Source organism: Bombina bombina, chromosome 7, assembly GCF_027579735.1.
Source record: "Bombina bombina isolate aBomBom1 chromosome 7, aBomBom1.pri, whole genome shotgun sequence".
NCBI lineage: Eukaryota > Metazoa > Chordata > Amphibia > Anura > Bombinatoridae > Bombina > Bombina bombina.
Window position 1 is genome coordinate 189,640,953 of NC_069505.1, and position 23,135 is coordinate 189,664,087.

Genomic DNA, 23,135 nt, shown 5'->3' on the forward strand with positions numbered 1-23,135 from the left:
AGACTTAATAGGTTACAGGAGAAACACATGGGGACTTGCTTGCTACGCCATGGTAAGTGCTGCACACTAATAACTAGACTAGTTTATGGGGAGAAACACATGGGGACTTGCTTGATACGGCCATGGTAAGTACTGCACACTAATAACTAGACTTAATAGGTTACAGGAGAAACACATGGGGACTTGCTTGGTACGACCATGGTAAGTACTGCACACTAATAACTAGACTAGGTTACAGGCGAAACACATGGGGACTTGCTTGGTACGGCCATGGTAAGTGCTGCACACTCATAACTAGACTAGGTTACAGGAGAAACACATGGGGACTTGCTTGGTACGGCCATGGTAAGTGCTGCACACTCATAACTAGACTAGGTTACAGGAGAAACACATGGGGACTTGCTTGGTACGACCATGGTAAGTACTGCACACTAATAACTAGACTAGGTTACAGGCGAAACACATGGGGACTTGCTTGGTACGGCCATGGTAAGTGCTGCACACTCATAACTAGACTAGGTTACAGGAGAAACACATGGGGACTTGCTTGGTACGGCCATGGTAAGTGTTGCACACTAATAACTAGACTTAATAGGTTACAGGAGAAACACATGGGGACTTGCTTACTATGGCCATGGTAAGTGTTGCACACTAATAACTAGACTTAATAGGTTACAGGAGAAACACATGGAGACTTGCTTGCTACGCCATGGTAAGTGCTGCACACTCATAACTAGACTTAATAGATTACAGGAGAAACACATGGGGACTTGCTTGGTACGGCCATGGTAAGTGCTGCACACTAATAACTAGACTTAATAGGTTACAGGAGAAACACATGGGGACTTGCTTGCTACGCCATCGTAAGTGCTGCACACTCATAACTAGACTTAATAGGTTACAGGAGAAACACATGGGGACTTGCTTGGTACGGCCATGGTAAATGCTGCACACTCATAACTAGACTAGGTTACAGGAGAAACACATGGGGACTTGCTTGCTACGGCCATGGTAAGTGCTGCACACTAATAACTAGACTAGGTTATAGGAGAAACACATGGGGACTTGCTTGCTACGGCCATGGTAAGTGCTGCACACTAATAACTAGACTAGGTTATAGGAGAAACACATGGGGACTTGCTTGCTACGGCCATGGTAAGTGCTGCACACTCATAATGAGACTTAATAGGTTACAGGAGAAACACATGGGGACTTGCTTGCTACGGCCATGGTAAGTGCTGCACACTAATAACTAGACTAGGTTATAGGAGAAACACATGGGGACTTGCTTGCTACGGCCATGGTAAGTGCTGCACACTCATAATGAGACTTAATAGGTTACAGGAGAAACACATGGGGACTTGCTTGCTACGGCCATGGTAAGTGATGCACACTAATAACTAGACTAGGTTATAGGAGAAACGCTTGGTATGGCCATGGTAAGTGCTGCACACTCATAATGAGACTTAATAGGTTATAGGAGAAACACATGGGGACTTGCTTGATACGGCCATGGTAAGTGCTGCACACTCATAACTAGACTTAATAGGTTACAGGAGAAACACATGGAGACTTGCTTGGTACGGCCATGGTAAGTGCTGCACACTAATAACTAGACTAGGTTACAGGAGAAACACATGGGGACTTGCTTGATACGGCCATGGTAAGTGCTGCACACTCATAACTAGACTAGGTTACAGGAGAAACACATGGGGACTTGCTTGATACGGCCATGGTAAGTGCTGCACACTTATAACTAGACTAGGTTACAGGAGAAACACATGGGGACTTGCTTGATACTGCCATGGTAAGTGCTGCACACTCATAACTAGACTAGGTTACAGGAGAAACACATGGGGACTTGCTTGCTACGGCCATGGTAAGTGCTGCACACTAATAACTAGACTAGTTTATGGGGGGAAACACATGGGGACTTGCTTGATACGGCCATGGTAAGTACTGCACACTAATAACTAGACTTAATAGGTTACAGGAGAAACACATGGGGACTTGCTTGCTACGCCATGGTAAGTGCTTCAAACTAATAACTAGACTTAATAGGTTATAGGAGAAACACATGGGGACTTGCTTGCTACTCCATGGTAAGTGCTGCAAACTAATAACTAGACTTAATAGGTTATAGGAGAAACACATGGGGACTTGCTTGCTACGCCATGGTAAGTGCTGCACACTAATAACTAGACTTAATAGGTTACAGGAGAAACACATGGGGACTTGCTTGCTACGCCATGGTAAGTGCTGCACACTAATAACTAGACTAGTTTATGGGGAGAAACACATGGGGACTTGCTTGATATGGCCATGGTAAGTACTGCACACTAATAACTAGACTTAATAGGTTACAGGAGAAACACATGGGGACTTGCTTGGTACGACCATGGTAAGTACTGCACACTAATAACTAGACTAGGTTACAGGAGAAACACATGGGGACTTGCTTGGTACGGCCATGGTAAGTGCTGCACACTAATAACTAGACTAGGTTATAGGAGAAACACATGGGGACTTGCTTGGTACGGCCATGGTAAGTGCTGCACACTAATAACTAGACTAGGTTATATGAGAAACACATGGGGACTTGCTTGGTACTGCCATGGTAAGTGCTGCACACTAATAACTAGACTTAATAGGTTATAGGAGAAACACATGGGGACTTGCTTGCTACGGCCATGGTAAGTGCTGCACACTAATAACTAGACTAGGTTATAGGAGAAACACATGGGGACTTGCTTGGTACGGCCATGGTAAGTGCTGCACACTAATAACAAGACTAGGTTATGGGGGAAACACATGGGGACTTGCTTGGTACGGCCATGGTAAGTGCTGCACACTCATAACAAGACTAGGTTATAGGAGAAACGCTTGCTACGGCCATGGTAAGTGCTGCACACTCAAAACTAGACTAGGTTATGGGGGAAACACATGGGGACTTGCTTGGTACGGCCATGGTAAGTGCTGCACACTCATAACAAGACTAGGTTATAGGAGAAACGCTTGGTACGGCCATGATAAGTGCTGCACACTCAAAACTAGACTAGGTTATGGGGGAAACACATGGGGACTTGCTTGGTACAGCCATGGTAATTTTTTTGTTTTTTGAAGCCACAACCTAATAAAATGGGTTGAGCTTGTAGGTATAATCAGATCTCATTACTTTATCACATTATGTACATTTACCTGCTTCTTTATCTTATATCTGTCCATAAACCAATCACCAATACTTTGAGAGAACAATGGAAAATTAACATTTTATTACCTTATCTCTTCTATAACCCACTGGGAGTGTAATTTCTTCTACTGGCTGTGTTAAAGTGAAGGTAAACTTTGGTGAATGAAAGCCCGTTTTTTTTAAAAATACTAGAAAAAAGGTATTTTTTTTTAACTAAACGGCTGCTTTGTAAACTTTGATGAATGAAAGTGCCCCTGTTTTTAATAGTATTTTTAAAAAACAGGCTTTCATTCTGGCTTGGAGGCCAAAACTTTCAGGATGGGTGGGAATACCAAATGCTAAATAAACTATTTTAACTGCCAATATAAGGGTAATGGAAATACTTGCAAACAATTTAATACACTCCAGCAGGTAAAGTGGATCATTGGGAACACATTAAAGGGGATTTTTTTTTTTGGAGTAAACTGTCCCTTTAAGTTACTTTATCTGGTGTGACCAATTAGTGACAGTTATAAATAGGTCACTAGAGTGTGCAGCCAATGTCTGCACTTCTATTTCTAACATGATCTGAAAAGTTCAAAATTTAAGAATGGAATTACAGGAAAAGGAGACAAAATAAATAATGAAAGTATATTTCATTTTTTTTCTATGAATCATTCATCATTTAATTTTATTATCTCAAAGTGTTTAATGTCCCTTTAAAGTACATGAAACCCCAAATTTTTATTTCCTTATCCAGATATAGCAGTGATGGCGAACCTTGGCACTCCAGATGTTTCAGAACTACATTTTCCATGATGCTTAGGCACTCAAGTCCAGTCGAGCATCATGGGAAATGTAGTTCTGAAGTATATGGAGTGCCAAGGTTCGCCATAAATATGATAAGATAAAGCAGAGCATTTTAAATAATTTTCCAGTTTACTTCTTTTATAAATGTTGCTTCATTCTCTTGGTATCCTTTATTAAGAGTAGAAATGCACTACTGTGAGCTAGCTGAACACATCAGTAAGACAATGATAAAAGGGATATAGTAGCTCCCAGCTCCTGAGCCTACCTAGGTATGCTTTTCAACAAAGGATACCAAGAGAACTAAGCAAGTTAGGCAATATAATTAAATTGGAAAGGTGTTTAAAATTGTGTTCTGAATCATAAAATATTAAATGTAGTTTAACATGTTAAAGTTATTTTCGCATAAAAATTAATTAAGTAAGAGCTTGAACAGTTTGAATTTTAGGTGAAGCTAACAGAAAGTGTGTGATTATATGCAAATATGACCTGGGAATCTAGTGTTTACTGGTTGAGAGGGACAACTCCTACAGGAATACAAATGATTTAGTATTATCAAAAACAAATTAACCAAAGCTCTGTAATACAGTCTGAATCATTATCTATTAGATAGAAGAGAGAAAATGATTGTGTATCGGGTCACCTATCAAGTGGTCTAATATATTGTACAAAGGAAATCAAGAACAAGACTTTATAAAATCCCAGTGATTAACGTTGAGAGAGACATGAAACCAAACATCTTTCTTTCATGATTCAGATAGATCATGTCATTTTAAACAACTTTCTAATTGACTTCAATTGGCACATTTTCTTTGTTCACTTGGTATCTTTTGTTGAAAAGCATGGACGTAAGCTTAGGAGTGTACACCTGTCTTGAGCACTATATAGCAGCAGTTTTGCAGGAATATTAGCCATTAGCAAGAGCACTAGATAGCAGCAGTTTTGCAGGAATATTAGCCATTAGCAAGAGCACTAGACTGCAGCACTATTTCTTGCCAGCCATGTAGACCTATGTATCTCTTCAACACAGAATATCATGGGAAATTGGAAACTTTTTTAAAATTGTATTCTCTGTCTAAAATAACAAAATACATTTTGGGGTTGCATATTTCTTTAAGGTTCACAAGTAAAATCCGTAAAAAATAAACCACCTGCCTTAAAATATTTCATAGACATATGAGTTACACAAACACACAAAAATGTCATAGTTGCCATAATTTGAAAACTATTTTCAGAGACAATTTGCTCCAGGCTGAGTATCTGGTACTAGAATATCAAGAAGATGTTAATGCCTGAACAGAATTGGCATCTATCTAATACAAGGAGAGGTAAACTAGTTATAATGACAAATCACATGCTTTCATTTGTTAAATCATGTGATCTTAGCACTTGTGACCCTGCAACTCTTTGGGTTTAAGCCCTGCAAAGATGGTCAAACACAGTATAATGGCCCTTTCACTACATAAACACTTGCTTTCAATTTGTCCTTGAGCCTCATTTTCTTTCAAAGTTCCCCCTTTCTGCTTCTGACCTCCCACAAGCTATGTCAGGCTTTACTAGAAGTCCATAAATTAGCTTATTATCTAAACATAAACAGCAAAATGCTTTGTGTACTATAGTTAAATAATTCACTGCTTTCCTGTAGTTTGTTTCCCTTTTCCGCAGTGAAGCTGGAGTGCATACTAAAGATTTAAGAACCCTGACCTTGCAACACTAAACATAAAGAGTTTAATTATATACATGGGATAAGGTAAAATAGTCTTTTTGTGGGGTGTGTCTCTGGGCTTGAAAAAAATACAAACTTTATTGACAAGATTTATTGTGTTTGCAGATCTCTTGCAATTGCTGATAATGACTGTGTATAAATACAAATAATAATGATTTATGGGGGAGGGCATTTTATTTTTGCACTACTGCTTGCAGTAGTTAAACACATAGTAAGTCAGCTCCAGAAGAGCAAATCACTACTGTGTGCTAGCTGAGCACTGGTGACCCAATGACAAGAAAGCAGCTACCTTCCAGTAGTGCACTGCTGCTCTTGAGCCTACCTGGGTATGATTTTCAACAAAGGATACCAAATGAACAAAGCCATTTTTACTTTGTGAGGAAAATGTGACAATGTGGGGAATAAAGCACAATAACATTTTGATGTAACACAACTTTAGGTAATTGTTTTTTTAATAAAAAAAAAAATCATGATAGTGACAGATACTGGTAATATTATTTGAGAGAGAAAATGTTAAACCCTGTACAATAAAAATTTTTCTTATTTAAAGGCGCGAACAGGACCAGTATACAATGCTGTGAAATTCTACACCCAGTTGAAAAGCGTGTACACACCCTCTCTGCGCTCCTATCTGATCAAGTTTTTCACACCAGTGACACAGCTAGGGAAGGACCCACGTGAACAGGGTGACTATTAACTGGGGACATCCCTGACCGGATATGGTACAGCCTCAAGACATCGGCACAAGAGGAACGTGCCAGCTGATGTATCATTATACTGGGCCTATCAGGGCAACAGAAGACAAGACTGAGCCTGCACAACTAAAGGCCTGAAGATAAGCATTGTTAAGTTTACCTGCCTCCACAAAGTGAATGTTAAAAGGCACAAAATAAGCTGTTCCCTTTCATTATTTTACTATGTGTTTAACTCCTGAAATCCTCATTCAGCTCCACATTAGGATATGACCAGTTATTAGAGTATATGCATGTATGCTTGCTCCTGATTGGCTCACCGGCTGTATGACCATTTGGAGTGGCACAGAGGTACAACCTTATCTAAACCATTTGCAGAAGTAAAAAGGAAGGATTTTTTTTTAAAATAAAATGATTTAAAGATATAGAGCATTTTACTTTTACACTAGAACATCCCAAAGGTGTCACAGAAGCCAATCTGAGAATTACTTTACATTTCAGAATAAAGGGAAATGTTCTGTAGGATTTAGAAAGCTTTGTATTAACCCATGAATGACTGTCTTGTCACCGTCATTTGTACTGTAATACAAGTATGTGCTGTGGAATTTTTTTGTTTATCCCATCACTACTAAAGGATCCTCCCTCTGTCAGTCACACAGAGATACAACTGCCAAGGACTTCGGACTCTGTGCTTGAATGCAGAAAGTGCTGCTTCTATTTCTGTCTCAGCGGCCTACAGTTATCGTGAAAAGTACATTCACTAAAACCAGTGTAAGAGATATCTCCAGAATTTAGTGAATATGATAATGAGGATATAGGAAAACATAGAATTTTACAGTAGATAAGAACCAAAAGGTCAATCAAATCTACACATATTACATGTTACTGTTTCCTTAGGATAACCTAATGCATGTCCCATCAAGTCTACACATATTACATGTTACTGTTTCCTTAGGATAGTCTTATGCATGTCCCATCAAGTCTATACATATTACATGTTACTGTTTCCTTAGGATAGCCTTATGCATGTCCCTTCAAGTCTATACATATTACATGTTACTGTTTCCTTAGTATAGTCTTATGTATGTCCCATCAAGTCTACACATATTACATGTTACTGTTTCCTTAGTATAGTCTTATGCATGTCCCATCAAGTCTATACATATTACATGTTACTGTTTCCTTAGGATAGCCTTATGTATGTCCCATCAAGTCTACCCATATTACATGTTACTGTTTCCTTAGGATAGCCATATGTATGTCCCATCAAGTCTACACATATTGCATGTTACTGTTTCCTTAGGATAGCCTTATGTATGCCCCATCAAGTCTACACATATTGCATGTTACTGTTTCCTTAGGAAAGCTTTATGCATGTCCCATCAAGTCTATACATATTACATGCTACTTATTACTTAGGATAGCCTTATGTATGTCCCATCAAGTCTATACATATTACATGTTACTGTTTCCTTATCATTGCCTTATGTATGTCCCATCAAGTCTATACATATTACATGCTACTTATTACTTAGGATAGCCTTATGTATGTCCCATCAAGTCTACACATATTGCATGTTACTGTTTCCTTAGGATAGCCTTATGTATGTCCCATCAAGTCTATACATATTACATGTTACTGTTTCCTTATCATTGCCTTATGTATGTCCCATAAAGTCTACCCATATTACATGTTACTGTTTCCTTAGGATAGCCGTATGTATGTCCCATCAAGTCTATACATATTACATGTTACTGTTTTCTTAGGATAGCCTTATGTATGTCCCATCAAGTCTATACATATTACATGTTACCGTTTCCTTAGGATAGCCTTATGCATGTCCCATCAAGTCTATACATATTACATGTTACTGTTTTATTAGGATAGCCTTATGTATGTCCCATCAAGTCTACACATATTACATGTTACTGTTTCCTTAGGATAGCCTTATGTATGTCCCATCAAGTCTATACATATTACATGTTACTGTTTCCTTAGGATAGCCTTATGCATGTCCCATCAAGTCTACACATATTACATGTTACTGTTTCCTTAGGATAGCCTTATGCATGTCCCATCAAGTCTATACATATTACATGTTACTGTTTCCTTAGGATAGCCTTATGCATGTCCCATCAAGTCTACACATATTACATGTTACTGTTTCCTTAGGATAGCCTTATGTATGTCCCATCAAGTCTACACATATTACATGTTACTGTTTCCTTAGGATAGTCTTATGTATGTCCCATCAAGTCTACACATATTATATGTTACTGTTTCCTTAGGATAGCCTTATGTATGTCCCATCAAGTCTATACATATTACATGTTACTGTTTTATTAGGATAGCCTTATGTATGTCCCATCAAGTCTATACATATTACTGTTTCCTTAGGATAGCCTTATGCATGTCCCATCAAGTCTACACATATTACATGTTACTGTTTCCTTAGGATAGCCTTATGTATGTCCCATCAAGTCTACACATATTATATGTTACTGTTTCCTTAGGATAGCCTTATGTATGTCCCATCAAGTCTACCCATATTACATGTTACTGTTTCCTTAGGATAGCCTTATGTATGTCCCATCAAGTCTATACATATTACATGTTACTGTTTCCTTAGGATAGCCTTATGCATGTCCCATCAAGTCTACACATATTACATGTTACTGTTTCCTTAGGATAGCCTTATGTATGTCCCATCAAGTCTACCCATATTACATGTTACTGTTTCCTTAGGATAGCCTTATGTATGTCCCATCAAGTCTATACATATTACATGTTACTGTTTCCTTAGGATAGCCTTATGTATGTCCCATCAAGTCTATACATATTACATGTTACTGTTTCCTTAGGATAGCCTTATGTATGTCCCATCAAGTCTACCCATATTACATGTTACTGTTTCCTTAGGATAGCCTTATGCATGTCCCATCAAGTCTATACATATTACATGTTACTGTTTCCTTAGGATAGCCTAATGCATGTCCCATCAAGTCTACACATATTACATGTTACCGTTTCCTTACGATAACCTTATGCATGTCCCATCAAGTCTACACATATTACATGTTACTGTTTCCTTAGATAGCCTTATGTATGTCCCATCAAGTCTACACATATTACATGTTACTGTTTCCTTAGGATAGTCTTATGCATGTCCCATCAAGTCTATACATATTACATGTTACTGTTTCCTTAGGATAGCCTTATGCATGTCCCTTCAAGTCTATACATATTACATGTTACTGTTTCCTTAGTATAGTCTTATGTATGTCCCATCAAGTCTACACATATTACATGTTACTGTTTCCTTAGTATAGTCTTATGCATGTCCCATCAAGTCTATACATATTACATGTTACTGTTTCCTTAGGATAGCCTTATGTATGTCCCATCAAGTCTACCCATATTACATGTTACTGTTTCCTTAGGATAGCCATATGTATGTCCCATCAAGTCTACACATATTACATGTTACTGTTTCCTTAGGATAGCCTTATGTATGCCCCATCAAGTCTACACATATTGCATGTTACTGTTTCCTTAGGAAAGCTTTATGCATGTCCCATCAAGTCTATACATATTACATGCTACTTATTACTTAGGATAGCCTTATGTATGTCCCATCAAGTCTATACATATTACATGTTACTGTTTCCTTATCATTGCCTTATGTATGTCCCATCAAGTCTATTCATATTACATGCTACTTATTACTTAGGATAGCCTTATGTATGTCCCATCAAGTCTACACATATTGCATGTTACTGTTTCCTTAGGATAGCCTTATGTATGTCCCATCAAGTCTACCCATATTACATGTTACTGTTTCCTTAGGATAGCCTTATGCATGTCCCATCAAGTCTATACATATTACATGTTACTGTTTTATTAGGATAGCCTTATGTATGTCCCATCAAGTCTACACATATTACATGTTACTGTTTCCTTAGGATAGCCTTATGTATGTCCCATCAAGTCTATACATATTACATGTTACTGTTTCCTTAGGATAGCCTTATGCATGTCCCATCAAGTCTATACATATTACATGTTACTGTTTCCTTAGGATAGCCTTATGCATGTCCCATCAAGTCTACACATATTACATGTTACTGTTTCCTTAGGATAGTCTTATGTATGTCCCATCAAGTCTACATATATTACATGTTACTGTTTCCTTAGGATAGCCTTATGTATGTCCCATCAAGTCTATACATATTACATGTTACTGTTTTATTAGGATAGCCTTATGTATGTCCCATCAAGTCTACCCATATTACATGTTACTGTTTCCTTAGGATAGCCTTATGCATGTCCCATCAAGTCTATACATATTACATGTTACTGTTTCCTTAGGATAGCCTAATGCATGTCCCATCAAGTCTACACATATTACATGTTACCGTTTCCTTACGATAACCTTATGCATGTCCCATCAAGTCTACACATATTACATGTTACTGTTTCCTTAGATAGCCTTATGTATGTCCCATCAAGTCTACACATATTACATGTTACTGTTTCCTTAGGATAGTCTTATGCATGTCCCATCAAGTCTATACATATTACATGTTACTGTTTCCTTAGGATAGCCTTATGCATGTCCCTTCAAGTCTATACATATTACATGTTACTGTTTCCTTAGTATAGTCTTATGTATGTCCCATCAAGTCTACACATATTACATGTTACTGTTTCCTTAGTATAGTCTTATGCATGTCCCATCAAGTCTATACATATTACATGTTACTGTTTCCTTAGGATAGCCTTATGTATGTCCCATCAAGTCTACCCATATTACATGTTACTGTTTCCTTAGGATAGCCATATGTATGTCCCATCAAGTCTACACATATTACATGTTACTGTTTCCTTAGGATAGCCTTATGTATGCCCCATCAAGTCTACACATATTGCATGTTACTGTTTCCTTAGGAAAGCTTTATGCATGTCCCATCAAGTCTATACATATTACATGCTACTTATTACTTAGGATAGCCTTATGTATGTCCCATCAAGTCTATACATATTACATGTTACTGTTTCCTTATCATTGCCTTATGTATGTCCCATCAAGTCTATTCATATTACATGCTACTTATTACTTAGGATAGCCTTATGTATGTCCCATCAAGTCTACACATATTGCATGTTACTGTTTCCTTAGGATAGCCTTATGTATGTCCCATCAAGTCTACCCATATTACATGTTACTGTTTCCTTAGGATAGCCTTATGCATGTCCCATCAAGTCTATACATATTACATGTTACTGTTTTATTAGGATAGCCTTATGTATGTCCCATCAAGTCTACACATATTACATGTTACTGTTTCCTTAGGATAGCCTTATGTATGTCCCATCAAGTCTATACATATTACATGTTACTGTTTCCTTAGGATAGCCTTATGCATGTCCCATCAAGTCTATACATATTACATGTTACTGTTTCCTTAGGATAGCCTTATGCATGTCCCATCAAGTCTACACATATTACATGTTACTGTTTCCTTAGGATAGTCTTATGTATGTCCCATCAAGTCTACATATATTACATGTTACTGTTTCCTTAGGATAGCCTTATGTATGTCCCATCAAGTCTATACATATTACATGTTACTGTTTTATTAGGATAGCCTTATGTATGTCCCATCAAGTCTATACATATTACATGTTACTGTTTCCTTAGGATAGCCTTATGTATGTCCCATCAAGTCTATACATATTACATGTTACTGTTTTATTAGGATAGCCTTATGTATGTCCCATCAAGTCTATACATATTACATGTTACTGTTTCCTTAGGATAGCCTTATGTATGTCCCATCAAGTCTACACATATTATATGTTACTGTTTCCTTAGGATAGCCTTATGTATGTCCCATCAAGTCTACCCATATTACATGTTACTGTTTCCTTAGGATAGCCTTATGTATGTCCCATCAAGTCTATACATATTACATGTTACTGTTTCCTTAGGATAGCCTTATGCATGTCCCATCAAGTCTACACATATTACATGTTACTGTTTCCTTAGGATAGCCTTATGTATGTCCCATCAAGTCTACCCATATTACATGTTACCGTTTCCTTAGGATAGCCTTATGTATGTCCCATCAAGTCTATACATATTACATGTTACTGTTTCCTTAGGATAGCCTTATGTATGTCCCATCAAGTCTATACATATTACATGTTACTGTTTCCTTAGGATAGCCTTATGTATGTCCCATCAAGTCTACCCATATTACATGTTACTGTTTCCTTAGGATAGCCTTATGCATGTCCCATCAAGTCTATACATATTACATGTTACTGTTTCCTTAGGATAGCCTTATGCATGTCCCATCAAGTCTACACATATTACATGTTACTGTTTCCTTAGGATAGCCTAATGCATGTCCCATCAAGTCTACACATATTACATGTTACTGTTTCCTTACGATAACCTTATGCATGTCCCATCAAGTCTACACATATTACATGTTACTGTTTCCTTAGATAGCCTTATGTATGTCCCATCAAGTCTACACATATTACATGTTACTGTTTCCTTAGGATAGTCTTATGCATGTCCCATCAAGTCTACACATATTACATGTTACTGTTTCCTTAGGATAACCTTATGCATGTCCCATCAAGTCTACACATATTACATGTTACTGTTTCCTTAGGATAGTCTTATGCATGTCCCATCAAGTCTATACATATTACATGTTACTGTTTTATTAGGATAGTCTTATGCATGTCCCAGGCAGTTTTGAATTCCTTTACAGGCCTTTTGTTTACCACCTCATTTGAAAGTTTATTCCATTAATTCACCACCCTTTCTGTAAAAAAATGCTTCCTCACATTTCTCCTGAATCTGCTACCCTCTAACTTTAGATGGCGACCCCTTGTTTTGGCATTTATGTTTTTGTGGAAAATGCTTTCAGCTTCCACTTTATTAAGCCCCTTCATATATTTGAAGGTTTCTATCATGTCACCTCTTTCCCTTCTATCATGTAAACTATACATATATACATAGATCATAGATTCTTTCTTTGAATGTTTTATATTTTAGACCGTGTACCATTTAGTATCCTCCTATGGACAGTTTCTAGTCTATTTATATCTTTCTGAAGATGTGCTCTCCAGAACTGTACACAGTATTCCAGATTTGGTCTAACTAGTGATCTGTAAAGTGGCATAAGAACCTTGTTATTTCTGCTACTAATACCTCTCCCAATATAACCAAGTATTCAACTGGCCTTACTGGCTGCACTGCTGCATTGTGTACTAAATTTTAAATCATCTGAAATAATAATTCTCAAGTCCTGTTTTTCTTTAGTTGCAGTCAGTAATGTACCATGGAGACTATAATTGGCCTTTTGGATCCAATATGCATAATTTTTCTCTTGGTATTATTATATTTTAGATCCGATTTATTTGCCCAGTCCTTCAGTTTTTTAATTTCACTGTTCATTTAATCCACTCCTGTAAAGCACTTTTTCTTACTCTGTCTTTAGTGATTTCATGCCTGTGAGTGAATTCATGTGATATTCCTACTAAAACAACACTACACCTTTGCTACATTAATTTATCAGATAAGAAAACTATTCACATCAATGAAGATAAAACATGTTCGGTTCTTGCCATAGGACCTAAATTCTGAATATGTTATCTTGTGAAGCAAATTTACTAAAGATAAATACATTTCTCCATGATTTTATACACAGCTACATGGGAAAATATATATATACTGTATAACAAAAAATAAATAAAGTTTATTCTGCTCACTGTGTTAGGGAATCAATGCCAATGAGCAGATGACTGACCCCATACACATTATCTCAGCCATACATCTCCCAAGTGACCCAATAACAGCCTTCAGTTGCAAACTGAATTTAATCAAAAGTAGCATCTCTTCCTATACTAGCTTATACCAATGGGGAGATCCCAACCTATGCTTGCTTACAATAGAGGCACCCTGTACCAGACAAATCATCATCTTGCACTAATAGATGCATCCTGTACCAGACAAACCATCTTGCACTAATAGATACACCCTGTACCAGACAAACCATCTTACACTAATAGATACACCCTGTACCAGACAATTCATCTTACACTAATAGATGTATCCTGTACCAGACAAACCATCTAACACTAATAGATGCACCCTGTACCAGACAAACGTTCTAACACTAATAGATGCACCCTGTACCAGACAAACCATCTTGCACTAATAGATGTATCCTGTACCAGACAAACCATCTTACACTAATAGAGGCATCCTGTACCAGGCAAACCATTGTGCACTAATAGATGTATCCTGTACCAGACAAACCATTGTGCACTAATAGATGTATCCTGTACCAGACAACCTACCTTGCACTAATAGAGGTATCCTGTACCAGATAAACCATCTTGCACTAATAGATGTATCCTGTACCAGACAAACCATCTTACACTAATTGATGTATCCTGTACCAGACAAACCATTTTACACTAATAGATGTATCCTGTACCATACATACCATCTTACATGAATAGATGTATCCTGTACCAGACAAACCATTTCACACTAATTGATGTATCCTGTACCAGACAAACCATCTAACACTAATAGATGCACCCTGTACCAGACAAACCATCTAACACTAATAGATGCACCCTGTACCAGACAAACCATCTTGCACTAATAGATGTATCCTGTACCAGACAAACCATCTTACACTAATAGAGGCATCCTGTACCAGGCAAACCATTGTGCACTAATAGATGTATCCTGTACCAGACAAACCATCGTGTACTAATAGATGCACCCTGTACCAGACAAACCATCTAACGCTAACAGTTGCACCCTGTACCAGACAAAACATCTAACATTAATAGATGCACCCTGTACCAGACAAACCATCTAACACTAACAGATGCACCCTGTACCAGACAAACCATCTAACACTAATAGATGCACCCTGTACCAGACAAACCATCTTGCACTAATAGATGTATCCTGTACCAGACAAACCATCTTACACTAATAGAGGCATCCTTTACCAGACAAACCATTGTGCACTAATAAATGTATCCTGTACCAGACAAACCATTGTGCACTAATAGATGTATCCTGTACCAGACAAACCATTGTGCACTAATAGATGTATCCTGTACCAGACAACCCATCTCACACTAATAGAGGTATCCTGTACCAGATAAACCATCTTGCACTAATAGATGTATCCTGTACCAGACAAACCATCTTGCACTAATAGATGTATCCTGTACCAGACAAACCATTTCACACTAATAGATGTATTTTGTACCAGACAAACCATCTTACACTAATTGATGTATCCTGAACCAGACAAACCATTTTACACTAATAGATGTATCCTGTACCAGACAAACCATCTAACACTAATAGATGCACCCTGTACCAGACAAACCATCTTGCACTAATAGATGTATCCTGTACCAGACAAACCATCTTACACTAATAGAGGCATCCTTTACCAGACAAACCATTGTGCACTAATAAATGTATCCTGTACCAGACAAACCATTGTGCACTAATAGATGTATCCTGTACCAGACAAACCATTGTGCACTAATAGATGTATCCTGTACCAGACAACCCATCTCACACTAATAGAGGTATCCTGTACCAGATAAACCATCTTGCACTAATAGATGTATCCTGTACCAGACAAACCATCTTGCACTAATAGATGTATCCTGTACCAGACAAACCATTTCACACTAATAGATGTATTTTGTACCAGACAAACCATCTTACACTAATTGATGTATCCTGAACCAGACAAACCATTTTACACTAATAGATGTATCCTGTACCAGACATACCATCTTACACTAATAGTTGTATCCTATACCAGACAAACCATCATACTGGGTGACAATCACATCCACCCATCCTACACTGGGTGACACCAATGGCAGCCTCCCATCCCACACTGGGTGACACCAATGGCAGCCTCCCATCCCACACTGGGTGACACCAATGGCAGCCTCCCATCCCACACTGGGTGACACCAATGGCAGGATCCTATCTAAAACTGTGTTACATTGATATAAGTATCCCATACCAAACTAAATGGTCCAAATAAAGAATAAAACAACTCACCAACTCATGTCTTGCCCATACCTCAAAACTTATAACTAGGATGAACCAACATCAGTGAATTTTCTGCAGTAGCTAAGACATGTTGCATCAATAATGGGCTCCCAACCCCTCTACAAAACCCTGCAGAAGAGACTACAAACATGTGATCTATCCCCTACTTTATATGGTGCTTTACTACACTGTTGTATTAGACTGGCACACTTACTAAACTAGCTCAAAGCTCTCTGCCACAGAACACCTTCTTACTAAACAAAAGAGTGCTCCATAAATAAAGATTTATGACTGCCTTACAGCCAGGTGATTATAGGCTGCAGTAACTCTAATGACACCCTGCACAGCTGTGTAATAAATCTATTTAGTATTCAGTGACTGGTATATTTAATAGGCTGCTGCAATATTTATTTGTAAGAGAATAACTGAATAATGATGTATACACAAACACATTATGTTACTGTGCTGGTGGTTCTATTTGGAATTACCCAGAATTCTCTGCCAAACACCCTACAATACAACATGCACTGACAATTCTTTACATGGGCTGTAGTAAATGCACTGACATTTCTACCAACAGTAATACAGAACTATATTACCACATGCATTTTTAAATCAAGAATAGACACATGGATTTGCATATACAATCAGTGACCTGCAGAAAACAACTGAATAAACACACAACACAAACATTTATAGCACAATAAATAAATCCGCCCAACAAGGTAATGTTTGTGGCTGTCAGAACTTGCTGAGTATTTGGGATTTTGCAATGCTAGCTGCAGAGAGACGGCTTATGTATTCACTAGTACCCAGGCCTCTCTGCACTGGGCAGGTGACATGACGGCAACACACTCTCACCCGCAGAGCTCACACTCTCTTACCTGCATAGCCAGAGTCACCTCTGGAGGAGGACTGTCCCTTCTGCATCATGCGTGCCCGCACCTGCTCCTGAACACGGGCATTTCGTAGTTCTTGGCTCTCATCTCGAAGCTTGCGGTTCAGCTGAGAGTCGGTGGGCAGTGCCAGAGAGGAGATGTCCGTATTTGGCTGCAGGGCCGACATAAGAAAATGACCGTCTTGCATGGTCAGGCAGAGGTAGTGGAAGTTTATGATAAAAACAGTCTTTGTGTTTATTTCTTGATCCTCTCACCGTGCTCCACTATGACCTGCTGCTCCCACAACATGTACTTTATTATTACCCTCCCAGTATGTCAGTGTGTGACATGTGCTGAGCACTCTCAGTGTGTCACTGGTCTCTTCTACAGGTTTAGTCTGTCTCTGCTTGCATGCCCCACCCTGACATTACCTCAGCAGTATACCTGTTCCTGCCCCTGTACAGCCCGCCCCCTGCTCCTGACACTCCTGTCCTGTAGCTCTGACATTATCTTCCTGTCTGATCTATCACACTTAGCACCAACTCACGCCTCCCACATCCACAGCCTTTCCTCCAGTGTCCGTCTATGACTCTCTCGTAGTTCACAATTTGTCCTGTGTTTAGTGCAGCTGCTACACTACAGCTCCTGACTCACATACCCACTCTAGTAATCATTAGTCTGCCACAAACCTGCTCCTGCGCTCACACTACATGTATACTCACTGTGATGTCTCACGCACTGTGTCACCACTGCTCCTGCACTTCTGCTACACCTATACTCACTTCAATGTTCACCACTGCTCCTGCGCTCACACTACACCTTTACTCACTGTAACGTCTCACACACTGTTATCACCACTGTTGCTGCGCTCACACTACACCTATACTCACTGTAACGTCTCACACACTGTCATCACCACTGCTCCTGCGCTCACACTACACCTATACTCACTTCAATGTCTCACCACTGCTCCTGCACACACACTACACCTATACTCACAACTGCTCCTGCGTTCACACAATAACATTACACACCTGCTCCAGCAGTCTCAGATGTGTGTCACATACCAGGTGCAGTGTTCAGGACCATCATTCATAAACCAAACCCTGCACTGTCTCACACACCTGCTATCAAATTCAGTGCACTCTCTCACACACTCACTGCTATCATTCACTGCACTCTATCACAGTCCTGCTATCACATTCACTGCACTATATCACACACCTGCTATAACATTCACTGTACTTTATCATACTCCTGCTATCAGACTCACTGCACTCTATCACACACCTGCTATAACATTCACTGTACTTTATCACATTCACTGCAGTGTCTCACCCACTCACTGCTTCCCCATTCACTGCATTCTATCACACACCTGCTATAACATTCACTGCAGTGTCTCACACACCTGCTATAACGTTCACTGCACTCTCTCACACTCCTGCTATCACATTCACTGCAGTGTCTCACACACCTGCTATAACATTCACTGCACTCTATCACACACCTGCTATAACATTCACTGCACTCTATCACACACCTGCTATAACATTCACTGCACTCTCTCACACTCCTGCTATCACATTCACTGCACTCTATCACACACCTGCTATAACATTCACTGCACTATATCACACACCTGCTATAACATTCACTGCACTCTATCACACACCTGCTATAACATTCACTGCACTCTATCACACACCTGCTATAACATTCACTGCACTCTCTCACACTCCTGCTATCACATTCACTGCACTCTATCACACACCTGCTATAACATTCACTGCACTATATCACACACCTGCTATAACATTCACTGCACTCTATCACACACCTGCTATAACATTCACTGCACTCTATCACACACCTGCTATAACATTCACTGCACTCTCTCACACTCCTGCTATCACATTCACTGCACTCTATCAAATACCTGCTATAACATTCACTGCACTATATCACACACCTGCTATAACATTCACTGCACTCTATCATACTCACTGCTATCACATTCACTGCAGTGTCTCACCCACTCACTGCTTCCCCATTCACTGCATTCTATCACACACCTGCTATAACATTCACTGCAGTATCTCACACACCTGCTATAACATTCACTGCACTCTATCACACACCTGCTATAACATTCACTGCAGTGTCTCACACACCTGCTATAACGTTCACTGCACTCTATCACACACCTGCTATAACATTCACTGCACTATATCACACACCTGCTATAACATTCACTGCAGTGTCTCACACACCTGCTATAACGTTCACTGCACTCTATCACACACCTGCTATAACGTTCACTGCACTCTATCACACACCTGCTATAACATTCACTGCAGTGTCTCACACACCTGCTATAACGTTCACTGCACTCTATCACACACCTGCTATAACGTTCACTGCACTCTATCACACACCTGCTATAACATTCACTGCAGTGTCTCACACACCTGCTATAACGTTCACTGCACTCTCTCACACTCCTGCTATCACATTCACTGCACTCTCTCACACACTCACTGCTATAAAATTCACTGCGCTCTCTCACACACCGGCTATCACATTCACTGCACTCTCTCACACAACTAGCCTCAGTAAATGTTTCCTGTACTCTAAGCCGTTTCTCACAGCTTTCTCTTTGCTTTCTTTGCCTTTCACACCCTTCTCCTTGTATTCTCTTCCTCCCTTACAGGAATGTCCCGTCCCCCTCACTGACAGTGAATAATCGTCCTCCCCCTCCCCATGATTAGTGTCTGTCCCTGATTGCTGACACTAGTAACAAGGCAGCTAGCAATCTGCAGCATACCTGAGTATTCCACTGCAGCCCCTGCACAACCTATTTCCTTATTAAAGGGACAGTAAACACTGAATTTGTTTTTGTTTAAAAATATAGATAATCCCTTTATTTATCATTCCCCAATTTTGCATAACCAATAGTGCTATATTAACCCCTTAATGACCAGTGTTGTAGGAAGCCAGCAGGAGGGAAGGAGGGAGGGAGGCATCGTTGTCGTTAAAGGAATACTGAACCCAATTTTTTTCTGTCATGATTCAGATAGAGCATGCAATTTTAAACAACTTTCAGATTTACTCCTATCATCAATTTTTCTTCTCTTAGTATCATTATTTGAAAAAGCAGGAATGTAAGCTTAGGAGACGGGACAGCTTTGGTTTAGCACCTGGGTAACACTTGCTGATTGGTGGCTACTGCTTGCTGACTGTTGGCTAAATGTAGCCACCAATCAGCAAGCGCTACCCAGGTGCTGAACCAAATATGGTCCATCTCATAAGCTTACATTCCTGCATTAAAAAAAAAAAAAAAATACAAAGAGAATGAAGAAAAATTGATAATAGGAGTAAAATAGAAAGTTGCTTAAAAGTGCTGCTCTATCTTAATCATGACAGAAAAAAATTTGGGTTCAATGTCCCTTTAATACACTTTTTACCTCTGTGATTACCTTATCTCAGTTATTTTGACATACTTGAATTTCAGGCAATTAGTGCTAACTCCATGTGAGTGAGAACAATGTTAACTATATGACACCCATGGACTAATGCCCTCTAGCTGTGAAAAACTTAAATGCATTGAGATAAGAGGCGGCCTTCAAGGGCCTAGAAATTAGCATATGATCCTACCCAGGCTTAGCTTTAAACTAAGATTACTAAGAGAACAAAGCAAATTGGATGATAAAAGTAAATTGGAAAGTTGTTTAAAGGGTCAGTAAAGTCATAATTAGACATTCATGATTGAGACAAAACATAGGATTTTAAACAACTTTCCAGTTTACTTCTATCATTTAATTTGCTACCTTCTCTTGTTATCCTTTGCTAAAAGGTATATCTAGGTAAGCTTAGGAGCGGCAAAGAACCTAGGTTCTAGCTGCTGATTGGTGGCTGCATATACATACCCATTGCCATTAGCTCACTTAAAAGATACCTAGAGAATGAAGCAAATTTGATAATAGAAATAATCTGAAAACTATGAAAAGTTGTTTTAAATTGTATGTGATACCTACATCATGAAAGAAAAGTTTTGGGTTTCATGTCCCTTTAAAATGACATGCCCTATCTGAATCACTAATGTTTAATTTGGACTTTACCGTACCTTTAAAGAGACAGCAATGTCAAAATGAAACTTATTGTATAGAGCATGACATTTTAGACAGCTTTCCAATTCCTTTCTATTATTGATTTTGCTAAATTATCTTGGTATCCTTTGTTATAAAGTAATCCTAGGTAAGCTCAGGAGCGTGCATGTGTCTTTAGCAATGTTATACATAGTTACAAACACTGTTGCCATAGACTGCTAAAGACACATTCACCCTCCTGCAAGACTACCTAGATTTACTGTTCAGCAAAGGATACACAAATAGCTAGAAGTAAATTGAAAAATTGTGTAAAATGACCTGCTCTGTCTAATTTAATTCTCACTTTACTGTAATTTGCAGAACAATTGCAGAAACTCTAGGTTGTTGTGGATTCAACCTGACAGTCCAGTATTTCAACAGTGCACTACAATTGGAAGAAAAACACTTAACCTCTTAAGGACATATGACGGAATTTTTCCGTCATAAAACAATTGAGCAAACTGAAAGCTGTGTCCTTAAAGGGTTAAAGGGACAGTCTACTCCAAAATTGTTATTGTTTAAAAAGATAGATAATCCCTTTATTACCCATTCCCCAGTTTTGCATAACCAACATGGTTATATTAATATACTTTGTACCTCTGTGATTACCTTGTAATGAAGTATCTTCTGACAGCCCCTGATCACATGATATGTTATTTATTATTGACTTGCTTTTTAGCCAAATAGTGAAAAGTCCTGCACAATTCTACAGCATGAGCACAATGTTATCTATATGGCTCACGTGAACTAGCAGTCTCCTGTTGTGAAAAGCAAATTAAAAAGCATTTAAGTAATAGGATGTCTGTAGTGGATTAGAAACAGGCAGCAATTTAGAGTTTAAATGTTATAAAGTATATTAGTGTTCATTGTGCATTGTAGTAACAGCGTTATCTATCTTTTTAAACAATAAAAATTTTTGTGTAGTGTCCCTTTAAATAGCTTTTGAGATGCCTCATGTGCCTCTGTTTATTATAAATAAAGTCACACTGAGCGCACTACACTATGATTACAGGTTTAGCACTCCTATTCTTGCTCTCAGATTACAAGCTGAATGTAAAAAGATTTCACTGCGCTAACTCCCTCCCCCATAGGCTTTTCTGGGCGACCTAAAAACCCCATTCAGGCTTTTGATTGGGCAATTACCAAAAGATGCACTAAGCCAAATACGCTAAAGCCAAAGATACATTAAGAAACTGTTTAAATAGATCTGTTCTTCAATCAGAAGATTTTTTATTAATCTGTATCTCTATCTATCTATCTATTTATTTATCTATATCTATATATTTTTTATTTATCTATCTATATCTATCTATCTAATCTGCCCAACTGTATATCTATCTATCTGTATCTATCTATCTATCTATCTATTTATCTATCTATCTCTATCTAGCTAATCTGCCCAACTGTATATCTATTATCTATCTATCTATCTATCTATCTATCTAATCTGTCTCTCTGTCTATCTAGCTCTATCTATCTATCTATCTATCTATCTATCTATCTATCTAATCTGTCCGACTGTCTATCTAGCTCTATCTATCTAATCTGTCCATCCATCTGTCTATCTATATCTATCTATCAA

The 23,135-nt window shown here is 38.6% G+C and overlaps 1 protein-coding gene across 3 annotated transcripts in view; it reads right to left on the reverse strand.

Moving 5' to 3' along the window:
• PKP3 (plakophilin 3) overlaps positions 1-23,135 on the reverse strand; it is a 134,668-nt gene that overhangs the window by 77,972 nt on the left and 33,561 nt on the right. The window contains exons 1-2 of one of the 3 annotated variants that reach the window (XM_053720513.1): positions 17,681-19,724; positions 17,412-17,577 (exon numbers count right to left, since the gene is read on the reverse strand). In XM_053720513.1, the coding sequence (XP_053576488.1) occupies positions 17,412-17,460 (49 nt within the window). In that variant the 5' untranslated portion in view covers positions 17,461-17,577; positions 17,681-19,724. Of the gene's footprint in view, positions 1-17,411; positions 19,727-23,135 lie in introns of those variants that run through there. The other 2 variants (XM_053720512.1, XM_053720511.1) reach the window with 2 other exon arrangements.